Source organism: Oncorhynchus clarkii, chromosome 24 (genome assembly GCF_045791955.1).
Source record: "Oncorhynchus clarkii lewisi isolate Uvic-CL-2024 chromosome 24, UVic_Ocla_1.0, whole genome shotgun sequence".
In the NCBI taxonomy this organism is placed as follows: domain Eukaryota; kingdom Metazoa; phylum Chordata; class Actinopteri; order Salmoniformes; family Salmonidae; genus Oncorhynchus; species Oncorhynchus clarkii.
In genome coordinates this window covers 6,141,022-6,159,286 of record NC_092170.1, presented here as the reverse complement: position 1 = coordinate 6,159,286, position 18,265 = coordinate 6,141,022, and the positions used below count along the sequence as shown (strand labels likewise).

The 18,265-nt window shown below is 43.9% G+C and overlaps 1 protein-coding gene across 1 annotated transcript; it reads left to right on the top strand.

Moving 5' to 3' along the window:
- The first annotated feature begins 4,217 nt into the window (after nt 1–4,217).
- Nucleotides 4,218–17,880, top strand: LOC139382869 (transmembrane protease serine 13-like). The gene is made up of 13 exons (XM_071127112.1): nt 4,218–4,235; nt 8,920–9,094; nt 11,034–11,147; nt 11,492–11,668; nt 11,844–11,970; nt 12,341–12,436; nt 12,698–12,741; nt 12,871–13,033; nt 13,781–13,959; nt 14,868–14,966; nt 15,441–15,583; nt 17,186–17,341; nt 17,469–17,880. The coding sequence occupies exons 1-13, from the start codon at nt 4,218–4,220 to the stop codon at nt 17,481–17,483; spliced, it is 1,506 nt and encodes a 501-aa protein (XP_070983213.1). The 3' UTR covers nt 17,484–17,880.
- Nucleotides 17,881–18,265: the final 385 nt, after the last annotated feature.

The window sequence follows — 18,265 nt, the reverse complement described above, 5'->3', positions numbered from 1 at the left end:
TGCGTTTTGGGACGTGCAAGAACTGGCTTTCGAAGGACATGACGAGAGGGAAAGACGTTAAGATGCTTTACTTGCTGAACATATGGAACTTTGGACTGGGATTTATGGAGATGCAGAAATCAATTCAGAACGATTTGATAGCTTCCATCGCATCATGCATTAAAAGGTGACATTAAAGACAGAGGTTGGCGCAGAGGCATTTTTTCGTGCTCAAGCAGGCTTTCCACTTCCCTTCTGTATTTATTTAGCAAAGATGATAACACATAATCACTCCGGACAGACACAAGAAAAAAACGAATGATGTAAATGTTGCAGCAGCCTAGGCTACACCGAAACATTACAGATCTGACATGCTGTATGGGATGAAAACGAGAGTATTTTTCAGTCTGATCAACTGTAGTCTACTAATAAGAGCAGCTGCATACAGCCTACGCGCCCAGTCCATCTGGTCAGGGTAAACTAATTGGTAACGTTGTGTATTTATAGTCCATTTGTGTGTCAGGAGAAAATGTGAATGTGATCAAATTTGGCTTATATTCAAACTATCCGTTTTCAATCCAGAATGATTAACTGGAATTAATCAATCAACATAATAGTGATGACAGATGTTTATTAGTCCTACAGTTGCATAGGCCTGCGTGATGCAAACAAGCATAAAGCAAGCTCAGCCATGTGAGTTCTATTGTCTATCAGTTGTGTCTGGGTAGAGGAAATCCCCCTCTTAATATAGTCTAAATATAATGAATATGAACAAATATAAGGTAGTTGCAGTTTGACATGGGTTTCATCCCCCCCCTGGGCCAAGAGTTTTTTAAAACCTTGTGACCTGATAAGGAAAAACTGCTCCCATCATAGCCCATAAGAAAGCCATTTTGCAATTGATTAATCAATGTCATACCTTTATAGGGTCCAGAGTTTTCCTGGTTAGGTTAACAGATAAGGAAAAACTCTGGGCCCCAGGGCGTAACAATTGCCCCACCACTCTGGGACCTACGTTGCCACCGGTCTGCTTGCAGTTGTCAGTTATCGTCAGATATGTGAATGATCAGGGATATATTCAGGAATGTTTCCTGGGATACTTTGATCTGTCAAGTGGGCGAGAGGTCAAAGGTGAGGTTAACTTCCTGGATAAACCCGTTGCCCAAACCGACAACGGTGCAGCTGTAATGGAATGTATCTGCTGTTTGTATTTACAGCGAAGTCTCCTCTTGTTCCCTGAGTAAGAGGTGATGACCACACCACTCCGCTACCACTGACAACTTTCTCCTGACATGAACTGAAGCCATGTCTCATGTGCCCGCTCATCCACTGTTACATTGAACGTTTCCTCTCCAAGCACTATGAGTACCCCTATCAATGTTCTCTCATTAGTGTATGTAGAGTCAATCACATACACAATCACATTATTACACATCAGAGATTTTACTCCATGCTTGGACTAACTCATTCTTAGATCTTTTGTCTAACTGTGTAGTGTGTTGTGTGATTGTTTTTAGTATTCCCAGTCAAATCCTGTCCTGCCCTCGGTGGAATAGCTGAGCTCTTCTCTAACACCATCCGTCCACGATGAGCCTGTCCTGCACTGAAGCCTACAGTATGAGCACCTCAACCCCTGTCCTGCACTGAAGCCTACAGTATGAGCACCTCAACCCCTGTCCTGCACTGAAGCCTACAGTATGAGCACCTCAACCCCTGTCCTGCACTAAAGACTATAGTATGAGCACCTCAACCCCTGTCCAGCACTGAAGCCTACAGTATGAGCACCTCAACCCCTGTCCTGCACTGAAGCCTACAGTATGAGCACCTCAACCCCTGTCCTGCACTGAAGCCTACAGTATGAGCACCTCAACCCCTGTCCTGCACTGAAGCCTACAGTATGAGCACCTCAACCCCTGTCCTGCACTGAAGCCTACAGTATGAGAACCTCAACCCCTGTCTTGCACTGACGGCAAGCCTCTGAACACCTCAACCCCTGTCTTGCACTGACGGCAAGCCTCTGAACAACTCATGCCTCACACCCTCATTCAACCGCTGCTGTGAACCCTTCCCAACACGGTGTGAGTAGCCCTCTCATTCCCACTCCCCATCATTTTGTACTACAAATGTCTTTATTAAATACCGTGGGTCTCCCATCCTCCTCAATTTTTCAAGTCACCAACCTCCACTGATGTACATACAGTAGCTACCTCAACTTCCTATTATCCCCCCCCCCCCCACCCCCTGCACATCGACTCAGTCCTGGTACTCCCTGTATTTAAAGCATGTTATTTTTACCCTTTATTGTTTTGAGGTATTCAATGTGTATTTATTCCTATTTTTTTTTTTTTATTTTGTATCTTTATCTTTAACTCTGCATAAAAGGACCCGTGAGGAAGCATTCCACAAATCATGTGACAAATACAATTTCATTTCATTTGATGATTCTAACCTCTACTGTCTCTCACGCTCTGTCAACTCTCCACTTCCTTTTTCTAGTAATTCAACATCGGTACTTTTTCTCGATCGGTCTCTCAATTGGTTTCTCTTCTGAGAATGGACACCACTACACAAATGCAGCTCAGGTGAGTTGAGACAACAGTGGTCTCACCCGTAGCAATGAGCTCTCCAGCGGAGAGCAGCAGACTGAGAGATAGCAGAATGGAGGTACCATATACTATCACCCTCTAGTGGCGATAAGTCGGTAATGTAAGTTAATTGTCAAGCTGAGTGTCACGTTCGCAATCTTTTGATACGCTTTTTAAGATGCACTCTCCTGGAATGTCTATATGTCTATGTCTTGTGAACAGACAGCATAAATGAACACATGTTCACTTTTGATGGCTATTACATTAGCCAACCGTTACCCATCCTCAAGGTCTGTGTTCATTGCCTTGTATTAACATACTGTACTATTAGATCACAAATCAAATCAAAATGTATTTGTATAGCCCTTCTTACGTCAGCTGATGTCTCAAAGTGCTGTACAGAAACCCCAGCCTAAAACCCCAAACAGCAAGCAATGCAGGTGTAGAAGCACGGTGGCTAGGAAAAACTCCCTAGAAAGGCCAAAAACTAGGAAGAAACCTAGAGAGGAACCAGGCTATCACCCTCTGTAAATGCTGATTTGAAGTCTGCTTCATATTCTGCTGAAAGGCGTCATCATTTGTTATGGTAAACTGGACCATAGACGACGGTTGGAAGCTCTTCCCTTAGTGGAGACATTCAGAATCGTTTGTTTACTTACCGCCGTCCGTCCTTTTCTGTTTGTTTCTGTTTGGAAAGGTGTAGAGGGAGGGGGTGTTTGATCCAATGAAAATCAGCAACATTCTCGTCAGAGGATTTCAAGGTTGATCATAAGATAATTTTACTTGGCAAGTTGTGTGTGGGCGCGCATGTATGGGTGGGCATCTGCATGCCTGTGCTTTCTCTAGGAGAAGGAATGCAGTCTGACCTCATTCGGTACACCTTGACCTCACTAATCAACTGTTTGATGCAATAATGAGTAAGATATCGGAGGTTCATGAACTGCGTTGACAAGGGCGCCATTCTATTTGTTTTCCTGAGCACGGTTAATTTCGTCGACATCCCTGTGTTACTGTACGTGACTGTGAAGGTGAAGTTTGTGAATGGGCAGCAAGATTTTGCTCTGTACATTTCTTTGAGTTTCATAGATGTTTCAACTCAATATTTAAATATGATGTCGACACACTTGATTGGATCCACTGCTATGTACTTGGAACAAACTCTGCATCGCACAAGTTGCGACTTTTCTGACTGACAGAATTTTTGAAACTGAAGACATGAGAAACATATCAGCCACATCAATGTAATGTGGCTGTCTGAGAGGGCGCCGTTTTTGGTCCCTGGCTCTGATTGCCCAGCTGGTGTCACCTGAGCCGGAATGGAGCAGGCCACACTGTGTGAATCAATCCTTGTCTCTCCCTGGCTACAGTGAAACCGGTCTGGTAGGTGGGAAAGTAGCGCACTGGGACACACCCATTTCTGTGAAGAGGAGATGAGAGAGGGAGGGGTTGGATGGGGGGGGGGGGGCAGTCCCACCTGTGCGGGCTAAGTGGAGGGGGTTCAGGGACAGACAGTGAGAAGAAAGGAGGAGGGAGAGTGTCAAATGTGGCGTCAGCATGCGCTGATCACTGTTCTGTGACTGTTTGAGTGGCCCTGTGAAAAGCCTCTCCTACCAGGTCTCACCTCCACTCTCCTCACTGCTCCCCCAGCGTCCGATGGCAAAGCATGACCCTGTAAGTTCCTCCTTTATCCTCTCCTCCTTGTTCTCTGCTTGTCTGGTTCTTTGTCTGTTTCTCTTGGGCTGACTTCTATCACCTGCCTCCAAAACAACACTATTTTCTTTCTCGAACACACTGAACATACTATACTCGTACTCTCACTGTCAGGCTGGGGTTTTTTTTTTTTGAAGTAAAAGTTTCCCTCGTGTATGGCTGGTGTTCTCAAAGGTTGTGCTTTTTGCCACATCATGGACAGATTGCAGGACATGTAAACGAATGCGTTGGTATGCTACTAGGAGCTAAGCTAGAGGCACAGGGTCAAGCTGGTGTGTAGCTGGAGCCCCATATGACCTCATTGCGGTGGCCTCCTGTCTCCGATCTCTACTGTGTTGCTTCGCATGGTGTGTTGAACGTATGCCGAATCCCCCATGTGGAAAATATTGTGTTGAACGTCGGGGTCCTTCATCTAAATGGTGTGTGGATTTGTCTCAAACGAGTCTATTCGCCCGGTTTGTGGAACCAGAATACGGGGGCAGAGAGCAAAATAAGACTTAGGCCCACTCCGCCCTGCTACTGTTGAGTTCCATCTGCAACAGAGGATTTATCTGTCTTGATTAGTGGATCAACAATCAATGTGGGCTGGTTCCGTTTGACCTATTTGTCTACTATTTTAAGCTCTAAGGGACTCTTTGGTATTGACGTTCAAAGTTACTGTATTTAACAACGTTATTGTTTATAAGTACAGTCTGCCATTTGAAATGTAACTGGAGCCTAAAACCTCATCATTTTACAGTAATTACTGGAAAATGCCAAGGGGGGAACCAATGTCTATTGACCTCTGTCGATTCCGTTGTGAATTCAGGCTAACCCGGCTCTTACACTAACTGAACATCCACGTACAAGTACTCTGGTTCATTTGCATTGGCGTTTTGTGCCTATGGTCATGAAACTGGAGCCGTTTACCAGAGAAAAGGTTTAGGTTATAAACCTGTATTATTACTGACTGAGCCAAGGAGTCTACTCTATGTCACCGAGACAGATAACAGTAAATCCCATCTTTGTTTATTGTTGTGCTTGGGGAGGTATCAGGTATATTGTATACATTTATGGTAATATAGGAGGAATGACCATGACAGCACACAGATGTGTGTTAAACAGTCACATAGTTTGGGGGAACTAAGGATAGAGGTCCATGAGAGGAACCCTTTCTGTGCATACTATGGATTCAGGTCAAATGACACCTTCCATGGACTTCCTGATCAAATACAGCAGGTGTTTTCAAATGGAGATATAGGAGCTTATAAACCAGACAGTGGGTGTTTTGGGGATTTTCAGATAGAGAAGACACAATACGGTACATGCCTGCCTCTTGGCTTCCTATGGAGCGTGGTGGGTCTGTGTGACGGTTCTTCTGATTCGGGAGGGTGTTTTTTAATTTATTTATAGTGCTTCTGGTCCATTCTCTAGGGTGAGAGAGTTAGTGGGCTTGACCGAGATGCCCTGTAACTGACTGAGTTCTTCTGGAAAAAAAACTGTCAAAAATAATATTAGGGTTGACAAGTTACCATGGAAACCCCAATGTAGACACAAGTCATTTTTGGTTAGCACTCTTTATCCTCAACCAGACGAACACTTCAGTATGATCCAGACCTATAGGATGTAATGACCTTTGTGACCCTTGGGATCATCACTACAGCCTAGCCCCTACGAAATCAAAACTCTGACTGAAAATCTTGTAATGTTGTGTAAATGTTGTGTCCCCACCAATCCTCAGCACGCAGAGCACGCAGAGCACGCAGAGCAGAGCACACTACTAATCTGTTGTGGGAATCAGTGTGGAGGTCATGCATGTTGTACCATCAGGAAGCAGATTCTTTCCATGTCGGTCATCGCAATCATAAACATAGCCAATGGCAGAACAGCCAATGTCCCAACATCGAACTAGTTAGGGAGGTTAAACGCAATGTCATCCCTCCCAAGTGGCACAGTGGTCTGAGGCACTGCATCTCAGTGCTTGAGATGTCACTACAGACACCCTGGTTCGAATCCAGGCTATATCACAACCGGCCGTGATTGGGAGTCCAACAGAGCGGCGCACAATTGGCCCAGCGTGATCAGGGTTTGGCCTGTGTAGGCTGTCATTGTAAGTAATAATTCCCCCAAATAAACACAAAATGTAAAGTGAGAAGCCATCAATGAAAAGAGAGACAGAACTCAAAACCAATATTGACACCCTGGCTGTCTGTCATCCAGCCCCAGGGAGGGAAAGCACACTATCAGACTGACTGACCTGCACCTGTGTGGATGTGGGTTACAAATCACCTGTGTGGATGTGGGTTACAAATCACCTGTGTGGATGTGGGTTACAAATCACCTGTGTGGATGTGGGTTACAAATCACCTGTGTGGATGTGGGTTACAAATCACCTATGTGGATGTGGGTTACAAATCACCTGTGTGGATGTGGGTTACAAATCACCTGTGTGGATGTGGGTTACAAATCACCTGTGTGGATGTGGGTTACAAATCACCTGTGTGGATGTGGGTTACAAATCACCTGTGTGGAAGTGAGTTACAAATCACCTGTGTGGATGTGGGTTACAAATCACCTGTGTGGATGTGGGTTACAAATCACCTGTGTGGATGTGGGTTACAAATCACCTGTGTGGATGTGGGTTACAAATCACCTGTGTGGATGTGGGTTACAAATCACCTGTGTGGATGTGGGTTATAAATCACCTGTGTGGATGTGGGTTACAAATCACCTGTGTGGATGTGGGTTACAAATCACCTGTGTGGATGTGGGTTACAAATCACCTGTGTGGATGTGGGTTATAAATCACCTGTGTGGATGTGGGTTATAAATCACCTGTGTGGATGTGGGTTACAAACTACCTGTGTGGATGTGGGTTATAAATCACCTGTGTGGACGTGAGTTACAAACTACCTGTGTGGATGTGGATTACAAATCACCTGTGTGGATGTGGGTTACAAATCACCTGTGTGGACGTGAGTTACAAATCACCTGTGTGGACGTGGGTTACAAACTACCTGTGTGGATGTGGGTTACAAATCACCTGTGTGGACGTGGGTTACAAATCGCCTGTGTGGATGTGGGTTACAAATCACCTGTGTGGATGTGGGTTATAAATCACCTGTGTGGATGTGGGTTATAAATCACCTGTGTGGACGTGGGTTACAAATCACCTGTGTGGATGTGGGTTATAAATCACCTGTGTGGATGTGGGTTACAAATCACCTGTGTGGATGTGGGTTACAAATCACCTGTGTGGATGTGGGTTATAAATCACCTGTGTGGATGTGGGTTACAAATCACCTGTGTGGACGTGGGTTACAAATCACCTGTGTGGATGTGGGTTACAAATCACCTGTGTGGATGTGGGTTACAAATCACCTGTGTGGATGTGGGTTACAAATCACCTGTGTGGATGTGGGTTACAAATCACCTGTGTGGACGTGGGTTACAAATCACCTGTGTGGATGTGGGTTACAAATCACATGTGTATGTGATACAAACAGGGACAGGGGACAATCACAACTTCCTTTTGGAGTTTGCTGTTCCGTTGTCTCCATGGGAGCCACCCTTCTTCTCCGTGGCAACAATAGAGACTCCCGGGGGGGGGGGGGGGGGCAATGTGAGCTCGGCTGCGGCCCTGGCGACGATGATTAGCTCTATTGTCTGAGATGCTTGAAAGCGCTATGGGGAGCAGATGAATATAAAGCAGAAATGAGAGCATGTTAAAGAGAGGAGGAAATTAATAAGGGGCCCTTTGGGAATCTTAGCACATTGTTGCCCAGAGACATGGGCACTTCTATTGTGCTTGAGTTGGTTATTCAAGTCTTGGGATCTCACACTTGCTCGATAAGGACGATATTATTATGGCCGACAATGAGTTACATCTAACCTGAAGATACTAGAATGCATTTTTCAGCAATTATCAACCATCTGTAAGCCCTTTTCGCAATCAACGTGTATGCTCTAGGCAGCACCCCATACACTATTGTTTATGGAAGAATCAGGAGGTTCCTGCATGGGAGTTTTTACAGGGGATTTTCATCTCAATATATATTTCTGGGGAACATTTTAGTGTCTGAATGTAATCGTTTTTCCTTAAAATTGTTGAAAAATGAGCGAAAAAATATTTATCCCAAAATATTTTTGCTAGGACTCTGGGAGTGGTCTGAGTGGGGAGGGGAAAGCTGTTATTGCCAGAAAGGTTTGGAAAACTATTTATTGTTGGTCTATTAACGAATTTACCACATGGTGATGTCACCAGGCAGGCCAAAACTCCATCCCACCAAAAACAATGACATTTCAGACGGTCTTTTCCAACAGCTCTTACATTAAAAGGGCATTATCATCTTTTTCACAATGTCAAAGTATTATTTTATAAAACACAGGAAATCACGTTTTTGACTGCACTGGGACTTTAAAACCTATACCGCCTGGTGATGTCACTTTGAAGGTCCTGTGTAGATTGTATTATCAGCCAGCAACCATAAGGAAATAAAACATCACTTTTTTTCACACATTTATAGTGTTCAGTTCATCCTTTTTTTTTTTACAATATGATACAAAACACTGGGCCTTTAAGTTGGGTGTTGGGTGTTTGATCCGAATATTCTTGAATGTCTGACTTCTTAACCTTCTATGTTTTTCTCTGTGTTCTCCCCTCCAGAACGAGCTCCCTCCTCCATACTACTCTGTTGAGGTGCACACCCTCCCGCCCCTCCAGTCCTATGAAGAGCTAGTCTATGGAGCGGGTCCAAGGCACACTCCTCCCAACCAGCTATACTATATCCCCCAGCATCCCCCACCAGTGGCTGCGCAGCATGTCTGCCAGCCCAGTATATGTGAGTAGTACTCTCTATATTCTGCAGTTCTGTCCCAGTCCAGTTTTCTCCACTCCTTGTTTGCTTTCAGGGGACTACAAACCATCAGTGAAAGTCGTGTAAAATAACACAAGTTGAAACAGAAGTGTTTTATAAAAACATCCTTGTGAAGTGTGATTTTAACTCCCTCATTATGTCTCTCAGCATTATGTGTTGGCTATACACTGAGTGTAAAGAACATGTTTTATTTATTTTACCTTTATTTAACTAGGCAAGTTACGAACAAATTCTTATTTTCAGTGACGGCCTAGAAACAGTGGGTTAACTGCCTGTTCAGGGGCAGAACGACAGATTTTTACCTTGACAGATCGGGGATTCGATCTCGCAACCTTTATGGTTACTAGTCCAACCCTCTAACCACTAGGCTACCCTGCCGCCCCAGGGTAGTAACATTAGGAACACCTGCTCTTTCCGTGACACAGATTGACCAGGCGAATCCAGGTGAAAGCTATGATCCCTTATTGACCTCAAACATCAGGTGGGAGTTCTGCTGGAAGATGTTCCACCTCCTCACATTCTGTTTTCCTCTTCACTTTCCCATCAGACCTAGGACAGATGTAGATGATAGTTGACATGTAAAATAGGAGACAGATTTTATCATTACGGATCCAACACCTTTTTTCTTTTTTTGTTGTTGCCTGAAATGACATACCAAGATCAAACTGCCTGTAGCTCAGGACCTGAAGCAAGGACATACATTTGCTTGATACCAATTGAAAGGAAACACTTTGAGGTTTGTGGAAATTAGAAATGAATGTAGGAGAATATTTCACATTAGATCTTGTAAAATATATCTGGTAAAAGATGATACCGTCATCTTTGAAATGCAAGAGTAAGACCATAACGTAATATTCCAGCCCAGGTGCAATTTAGATTTTGGCCACTAAATCAAATCAAATCAAATGTATTTATATAGCCCTTCGTACATCAGCTGATATCTCAAAGTGCTGCACAGAAACCCAGCCTAAAACCCCAAACAGCAAGGAATGCAGGTGTAGAAGCACGGTGGCAACAGTATATGTGCAACGTTTTAGATGTATATGTGCAAAGTTTAGTTCCAATGAACGCATGTCTGTTCAAAATGTTGTACCAAGAAGGCCCAAATATGCCTAATAGGTTTATTAATACATTTTCAAGTTCATAATTGTGCACTCTCCTCAAACAATTAGCATGGCAAGCTTTCTGCCCATATCAGCTATGTCTATGTCCTGGGATTTTTTTTGTTACTTACAATCTCATGCTAATCACATTAGCCTACGTTAGCTCAGCGGGGGGGACACCGATCCCGTAGAGGTTTTATGCGGTTGCGTGTGGTACACTGAGTGTACAAGACATTATGAACACATGCTCTTTCCATGACATAGATTGACCAGGTGAAAGCTATGATCCCTTATTGATGTCACTTCTTAAATCCACTTCAGTCAGTGTAGATGAAGGTGGGGAAACAGGTTAAAGAAGGATTTTTAAGCCTTAAGACAATTGAGACATGGATTGTGTGTGTGTTCCATTCTGAGGGTGAATTGGCAAGACAAATGATTGAAGTGCCCTTGAACGGGGTCTGGTTTAAGGGTGTAAAGAACTGCAATGCTGCTAGGGATTTCACGCTCCACAGTTTCCCCGTGTGTTTCAAGAATGGTCCACCACCCAAAGGACATCCAGCCAACTTGACACAACTACAGGAAGCATTGGAGTCAACATGGGCCAGCATCCCTGTGGAACACTTTCGACACCTTGTAGAGGTCATGCCCCAACGCATTGAGGCTGTTCTGAAGGCAAAAGGGGCTGCAACACAATATTAGGAAGGTGTTCCTAATGTTTTGTACACTCAGTGTGTGGTCTCTATATGGTCTCCTGAGTAAGATATATCTACTTGATGTGTATGCTGTGATTGTTGTTCCAGCTCTTTCTAACAAGAAGAAGAAAGGTAAATGCTGCCACCATAGTGCCAAGTGCTTTGGTGGGTCAGGAGGCATCGTTCTGCTGCTCCTCCTGGGCCTTGCCATCTGGCTCGGAGGTAAGGCCAGGGTTGTCTTTATATTTATTCATATGTTGTTACTCATGTACATGCATGCCTGTTTATTCATTTATTCATAAGCTACTCTCTGATTCGGCAGGGGTTAAATGACACATTTTGGTTGAATGAATTCAGTTGTGCGACAGACTAGGTTTCCCCTTTCCCTACTGTATTTGTACAGGCATTGACAGTCTTCCTCTTCTATCTCTTCCTCCATCTCTCCTCTTCCCCCCACCCTTACCTGTTCTCTGTGCCCCCCAACCTAGCCCATCCAACCTTTCCATTGTCTCTCTGCTCTTGGTCTATTTCATTTCATGTCTTTCTCTCTCTCTCTCTCTGGGTAGTGCGTTACGGTACCAGATTGGCAACTGCGGCTGTCACCCTTGACCACCATGACAGTGAGGATGAGGGGCACTATGAGAAGCAGTTGAGCATGCCCGTTCATGACACCTGCTCCAACTCCACCGTCCAATGTGACGGTCTGCGAGACTGCCGACTGGGCACCGACGAGTCGAACTGTGGTAAGCACACACACGCACATAACAGACAGACATAAAGACAAACATGCGTGCAGGTAGATGCGCAGAAAAGAAAGCCAGGCGGGCAGGTAGACGTACACTCGACGTCTGCCGAGAGGACAAACATAACCCTTTCTTGTATCTTAGTATTCCATCCCTCCTCTCCTTCTCTCTCCAGTGAGGTTTGGGGCGGACGGTGCTCTACAGGTCAGAACGTCTCAGGACGACCGTTTCCTCCCAGTGTGTTACCAGGGATGGGACCAGAGCTACGCCAACCGAACCTGTGCCCAACTGGGCTTCAGAAAGTAAGATCACCTTGTTTCACAGCAGACGTCTTCTGAGCTACCTCACAAAGTAACTACTTTCTCTCACAGCAGCCATGCTATACGCGGCATTTAGAGAGCAACCACTTTCACTCACGACAGCCATTTGTGTACGCTACCTCTCACGTGGACTACTTTCTCGCACCGACATTTGCTCAGTGGCGTCTCATTTCGCTGCTGCCATTTTCAGTATTTACTCTCAGATTGAATCTCTGCGCTCCTCTCTCTCTCCGGGCTTGGTATGCCTGTGGCAAATTGGGTTTCTGGGAATGCTTCATGGGAGGGGAATTGATTCTAGTATCGCTTTGGCAGACAGATTCTAAATGTGTTTGTGTGTGTGTCGACCATGCAGGTCCTTTGCAACCAAGGCCGTGAAATCCCAGCAGTCCATTGGTCTAACCCTGAACAACAGATTGTCTTTACCCATCCAGGGCCAGGTCAGCGTCGGGTAAGAGAGCTCAACTCCTCTACAAATCTTAGCACTTTTGTATTTGCTCATTTGAGTCCCAGTAATGTTGAGGGAATGGTGGTGTTAAGTCATTCCCTGTCATGACTGTTTGGGACGTAATGCTATGTCATCATCATACACCGCATTATAAGCCTCGCGACGGAGGTTTCAAATCAACTGTAACCGTGCTGCCTGTTTTCCAACGTGGTTTAATGTTAGATCCTGAGTTGCTGACATGATTCATCTTGTGTTGCTGTGTAGCTCTTCCTGCCCTGACCAGAATACGGTCTCTCTGAAGTGTATTGGTAAGGAGCGCTCATCGGTTCATATTTCACATATTGCACTCAGGCAGGCCTATATCAACCTTCTGTTTGAAATATGACTTCTAGTTCAATTAGATACAAACTTTTTGACCACTTCTCCCCTTTTCCCAGATTGTGGACGTCAGCAGTTGACCTCCCGGATCATAGGGGGCACTGTTGCCAAGCTGGGCCAATGGCCCTGGCAACTGTCTCTACACTTTGGTAGATCACATATCTGTGGAGGGGTCCTGGTGTCCCCTGACTTTGTGGTGACAGCTGCCCACTGCTTCCCCAGGTCAGTGACTAGAGGACAACAATGCTCAGTTCCAAACGGATCCCTTGGCTCTAATTCTAGACACGCTATGTAGTTCCTTGGTAATTGCTCCACCTTACCCTCTCTGCTGCGTTCATGACAAGTCAGAGTGAAATCCGACTCGTTTTGAACTCATTGAGAATGCCAATTGACTAACGGCAAGCTAGCTACTCTAACCCTGAACAGAAAGTACAACTATAATGATCGTAAACAGTGTAAAAAAACAACAACATATAGATTGTTTTTTGATGAAATTACTTTTCGTTGTTGCATTTAACTGCCCAAAATGTTGTTGTCAAAGTCATTTCCTTAGTCAGAGTTCAGCATGTCGGGACAAGCACAAGGACAGGTGAAAGAGATCAGGGTGTGACACTCAGATGATGCGAGGTTCCCTAACTTTGAATTACTAGTCAGAGGGCCGATCAAATAGATTTCAAGCTTGTATTTCAGAGTTTGCGACATGTGGTTGACGCGTCATTAGCCATAAGTATAACGTCAGTCCTTTAACTTACACATTCATATGTAAAACACAGACTAGTAGTGGATCTGTGCAGCAACTTGCTCAGTGTGACTCATCACCTCAACAACCCTCACCTTGACAACCAAATCTCCATAACTCAATTAAACACCGTATTACCATAATAATGATACCATATATGTCACACGCTACAGCCTTGGTTTGAGACGTGAATGAACATCTATTTTTTTTTTTTCCCTCACCAATTGAAGGTTGTTCCCCCAGTTTCTTGACGCCAGTAAGTGGCTTGTGTACGGAGGAGTGGTGTCTCAAGACCAGCTTCCTTCTCCCTACCTCGTGGAGAAGATCATCGTGAATGAGAACTACAACAACGTAACCAACGACCAGGACATCACCATTCTGAAGCTGGCCTCCCCAGTGGTCTTCACTAGTGAGTCCAGGTCTATTCCTTGTATATCAGAGAAACGCTAGGGAAACACTAGCATCAATGTTGGGACAGCACTGTAAAAACATTTGCCCTTTGCCTCTAAATGTCTGCGATGAATCCACTGTCAGAATGGTAATCTCATTTGCAGTGGTGTAAAGTACTTTAAGTACAAATACTTTAAAGTACTACTTAACTCATTTTTTGAGGTATCTGTACTTTAATATGTATATTTTTGCCAACTTTTACTTTTACTACATTCCTAAAGAAAATAATGTACATTTTCCCTGACACCCAAAAGTACTCCTACATTTTGACAGGAAAATGGTCCAATTCACACACTTATCAAGAGAACATCCCTGGTCATCCCTACTGCCTCTGGTCTTGATGGACTCACTAAACACAAATACTTTGTTTGTAAATTATGTCTGAGTGTTGGGAGTGTGCCCCTGACTAACCATAAAAATAGATTTAAATGGTGCCATCTGGTTTGCTTAATACAAGGAATTTGAAATGCTTTATACTTTTACTTTTGATCCTTAAGTACATTTTAGCTATTCCATTTACTTTAGATACTTAAGTATATTTAAAAACCAAATACTTTTAGACTTTTACTCAAGTAGTATTTTACTGGGTGACTTTCAGTTTTACTCGAGTCATTTTCTATTAAGGTATCTTTACTTTTACTCAAGTATGACAATTGAGTACTTTTTCCCCACCACCACTCATTTGTGTGTGTGTGTGCGTGTGTGTGTGTGTGTGTGTGTGTGTGTGTGTGTGTGTGTGTGTGTGTGTGTGTGTGTGTGTGTGTGTGTGTGTGCACGTGTGTCATTTTTGTCACTGTGTGTTCTCGTGTCTGAAGCCTGTATGCCGCTCTGTTTGTCTAACTTCCTGCGTGTATGTTTGTTTTTCAGATGCAGTTCAGCCTGCCTGTTTGCCAGCCTTTGACCAGACATTCCCCCGTGGAACCAAATGCTGGATCTCGGGCTTCGGAACAATAGATGCGGGATCAGGTAGGAAGAGAGAGACAAGGGAGTGGAGAGAGGGAGAGATGGACTACACTAAAGGAAAGTGCATACAGAATGCTTATCTAGAGTGAGACAACAGGGACGGACTGAGAACAGAATTCGACCCCGGACATTTCTAACACACTTCTATCCTCGAGGCCCCCACACCAACCCTTTTAAAAATTATTATCAGCCAAATAATGACCATTTTGCACAAGAAACAACAACAACTTAGACAGGCCCACTAGGCTATAAAATGAACCAGTCCGTCTGGTATTTTGCAGAATTGCTCTATGGCCTGTCCGACGTGGAGAAAGGAGGCTACACATCATTCATCCTATCTCAATGTCTTCTCATTGCAGGAATCTATGATATATCCAGTAGAGCAACGGTTTGCCTAGAGCAACTAGCTATTGTGTCCCTAGCTGAAGTGTGTGTGTGTTTGGAGAATGACTGTGTACTGTATGTGTCCCTTCACAGCGAAACTCTCCAAAGCCCTGATGCAGGTGACCGTTGACATCATCGAAGTGCGTGTGTGTAACAGCTCCAAGGTATACTCTGGCAGTGTGTCCAACAACATGCTGTGTGCCGGTGATCTCAATGGGGTCAGGGACTCCTGTCAGGTACATGTCCACCTGCTGTAGTTCAGTTCACCCTCTATTTACAGGCCTGGGGACTCATTTATTAACCTCACTCATTTATTATAAAAAGAAGAACATGAGAACATGCTTACCTCCATGTAAATTTCAGACCATGCTTACACACATTTTATAGTGGCTGAAGTATTGTATTGCAAGCATGTACAGTATTTTGTACAAACGTGGGATATGATGACACGCAACAACAACAAAAAAACATCATTATAAGATGCAGTTAGTGAGAAGAGCGAAAGTCTCGAGTGTTTAGTTTTTGGAATCTAAAATAATTAGACACATAAATCTATTTCCTATTTATTTCATTTTTAATAACCATTGCAGAAAAAAAATCCTCACCTTCTCTGGCTGTGGTGCATTCCCGAAGTAATAAAAAAAATACCACGCGCCTCTCTCATTTAATTGGGCCTAGTAAATAGACAGGCTATGTACTTCAAGTTTTGCTGTAGTCTATACGATCGCATAGGCGGCGCGGTTTATAACGTAACAGTTGAATTTAACAGGCGAACAGACAGTTGATATTCTACATTGAATTATGAATGGAACTACTGTAAGTAACCTACTGTAATTTCTATTTTTTTTGTTGTTGTTGAGTAGCCTAGACAATGTTTTAGAATTTGGAAGCAGTCCAGCATATTTAGGTTGGTGGGAAATGTCAAAGCAAAACTGTTGACTTTAAAACGTTCTGCTGACAGGTCCTCAACAATTAGCCATTGTTTGTTTCTTCTTCAGAAACTGTCACAGTCCTTTGGCAAATACAGCATAGGTTATTGCAAAATATTTTCATATTCTGTCAACACCTCCAAAAACATTTGATCAAATCTGCAATTGATCGTTCTTTCCAGAGTATACAGCAAATGAAAGGCGTTATTGTCACCTTAAAGGGGGAACGGAGGGTTTTTGTTCACACGCAGTTTTACGACAGGTCGGATTTATAACGGAAAACAAGTGTATGTACGTACGGCGCGCACCAAGTTTATAAATCTCAATTCACGTAACGGTTATTTACGCAACGGTTTAAGAAGATGTGACACCCGTGGTGGTACAATCTACCGCTGGCAGCATGGGTTCAATTTTGGCCCACTACTCGTTCAACGCTCTTTCTCCTACCTTTCACCGCTATTAAATTAAATATATATATATATATATATATCTCTCTATACAATTAACATACAAAATACTTTGAAAATATATATATACTGTCCTTTTTTTTTTACAGCCATAGATGCAGAGTTTGGCAAACTGTCCTCCCTATGGACACCAGATGTTCTACGACAGCAACATTCTGTATTCTTCCCAGAGTCTAACTAACTCACTGTCTTAGAACATTTAGTGCCAACATTATTCATGATATTTCTGAACTTCGATAGTCCAGAGCTGTCCTCTCCTGCACAAACGCTTGTCGTCATCTTAGCTGCCTCTGGGCTGATGAAAATTGCCTCTCCCACCGACTCAAATTCCCTTCTACCTCATCTGCTATCCACCACTTTAAAACATACAGTGATATTGTATCAGGTGCTTTCTACACCTCGGCCCCTGTTCACTCATCCCTCCTCTCCATTCCTCTCAAAGGGAGACAGTGGTGGTCCTCTGGTGTGCCAGACCAGTGACAACCTTTGGCAGCTGGTGGGCGTGACCAGCTGGGGCAGTGGCTGTGGGCAGAGTAACAGGCCGGGAGTCTACACCAAGGTGTCCAGCCTACTGCCCTGGATCTACAGCAAGATGCAGGTGAGATGAAGAGAAACTACCTTGATTGCCTGTGTTCTATCAAACCACACCATGCAATGCACACCTAATACCCAGCTCACCCTCCCTTGACTTACATGTATGTGAATTCTCATTGTTCCCTCTGCAGCTGGAGAATCCGTGATGTCACATCATTTCCATTGACCTCACCACATGCTCTCTAAAGACCGCTCGCAGCCTGCTTTCTCGTTCCTCTCGGAACATCACACCATGAAGTCCTATACCAGGCAGACAGGCAGACAGACAGACAGACGGGCAGACGGACGGACAGACAGACAGACAGACAGACGAAAAGAGGAAAGGGTGGCCAATAGCTAGGGGAGTACCAGGAAAGGCCTATTGCACATTAACACAACACCATTCGTTCTTGTGTTCTTCTTGTTCCTTTACCGTACCTTCTAAAATCACAAAATGCATTACTGTATTTATGCCCGACGGCTGCTACACTGTGTATAATATGTGAATCTACACCAATACATTCTGTTCCCTGATTCCAGTTTTGTGTTTGAATGATTTTAATTCCCACCGCATTTTTTTTTTACTACCTTACAGTAAGTATGTTTATGATATTTACCTGAGAAAGGCGGTTCTACGATGGCTGGCCTCTCTTTTCTAAGTCTATGCAACCCTCATATCCACTAACGCCTCCCATATCTCCAATGTTTAAAAAAAAAAAAACATTTACAAATATTTTTTGGGGGGGAGACTGCATGCTTATTTCTGTTGCATCTATACGGAATTTAGCGGTGCAATGTGATTTGTGATTCATCTCCAGAAATTGTTTCGTGTGAATTACGCGAAACTCATGGGAAAGAAAGGAGTTTGAACTAATGTAATAATCTGTCCCTACTCACAACTGCGCAGGAGTCCTTTCAAGTCTCTTTCTTATTGTTGACTAATGTGGAT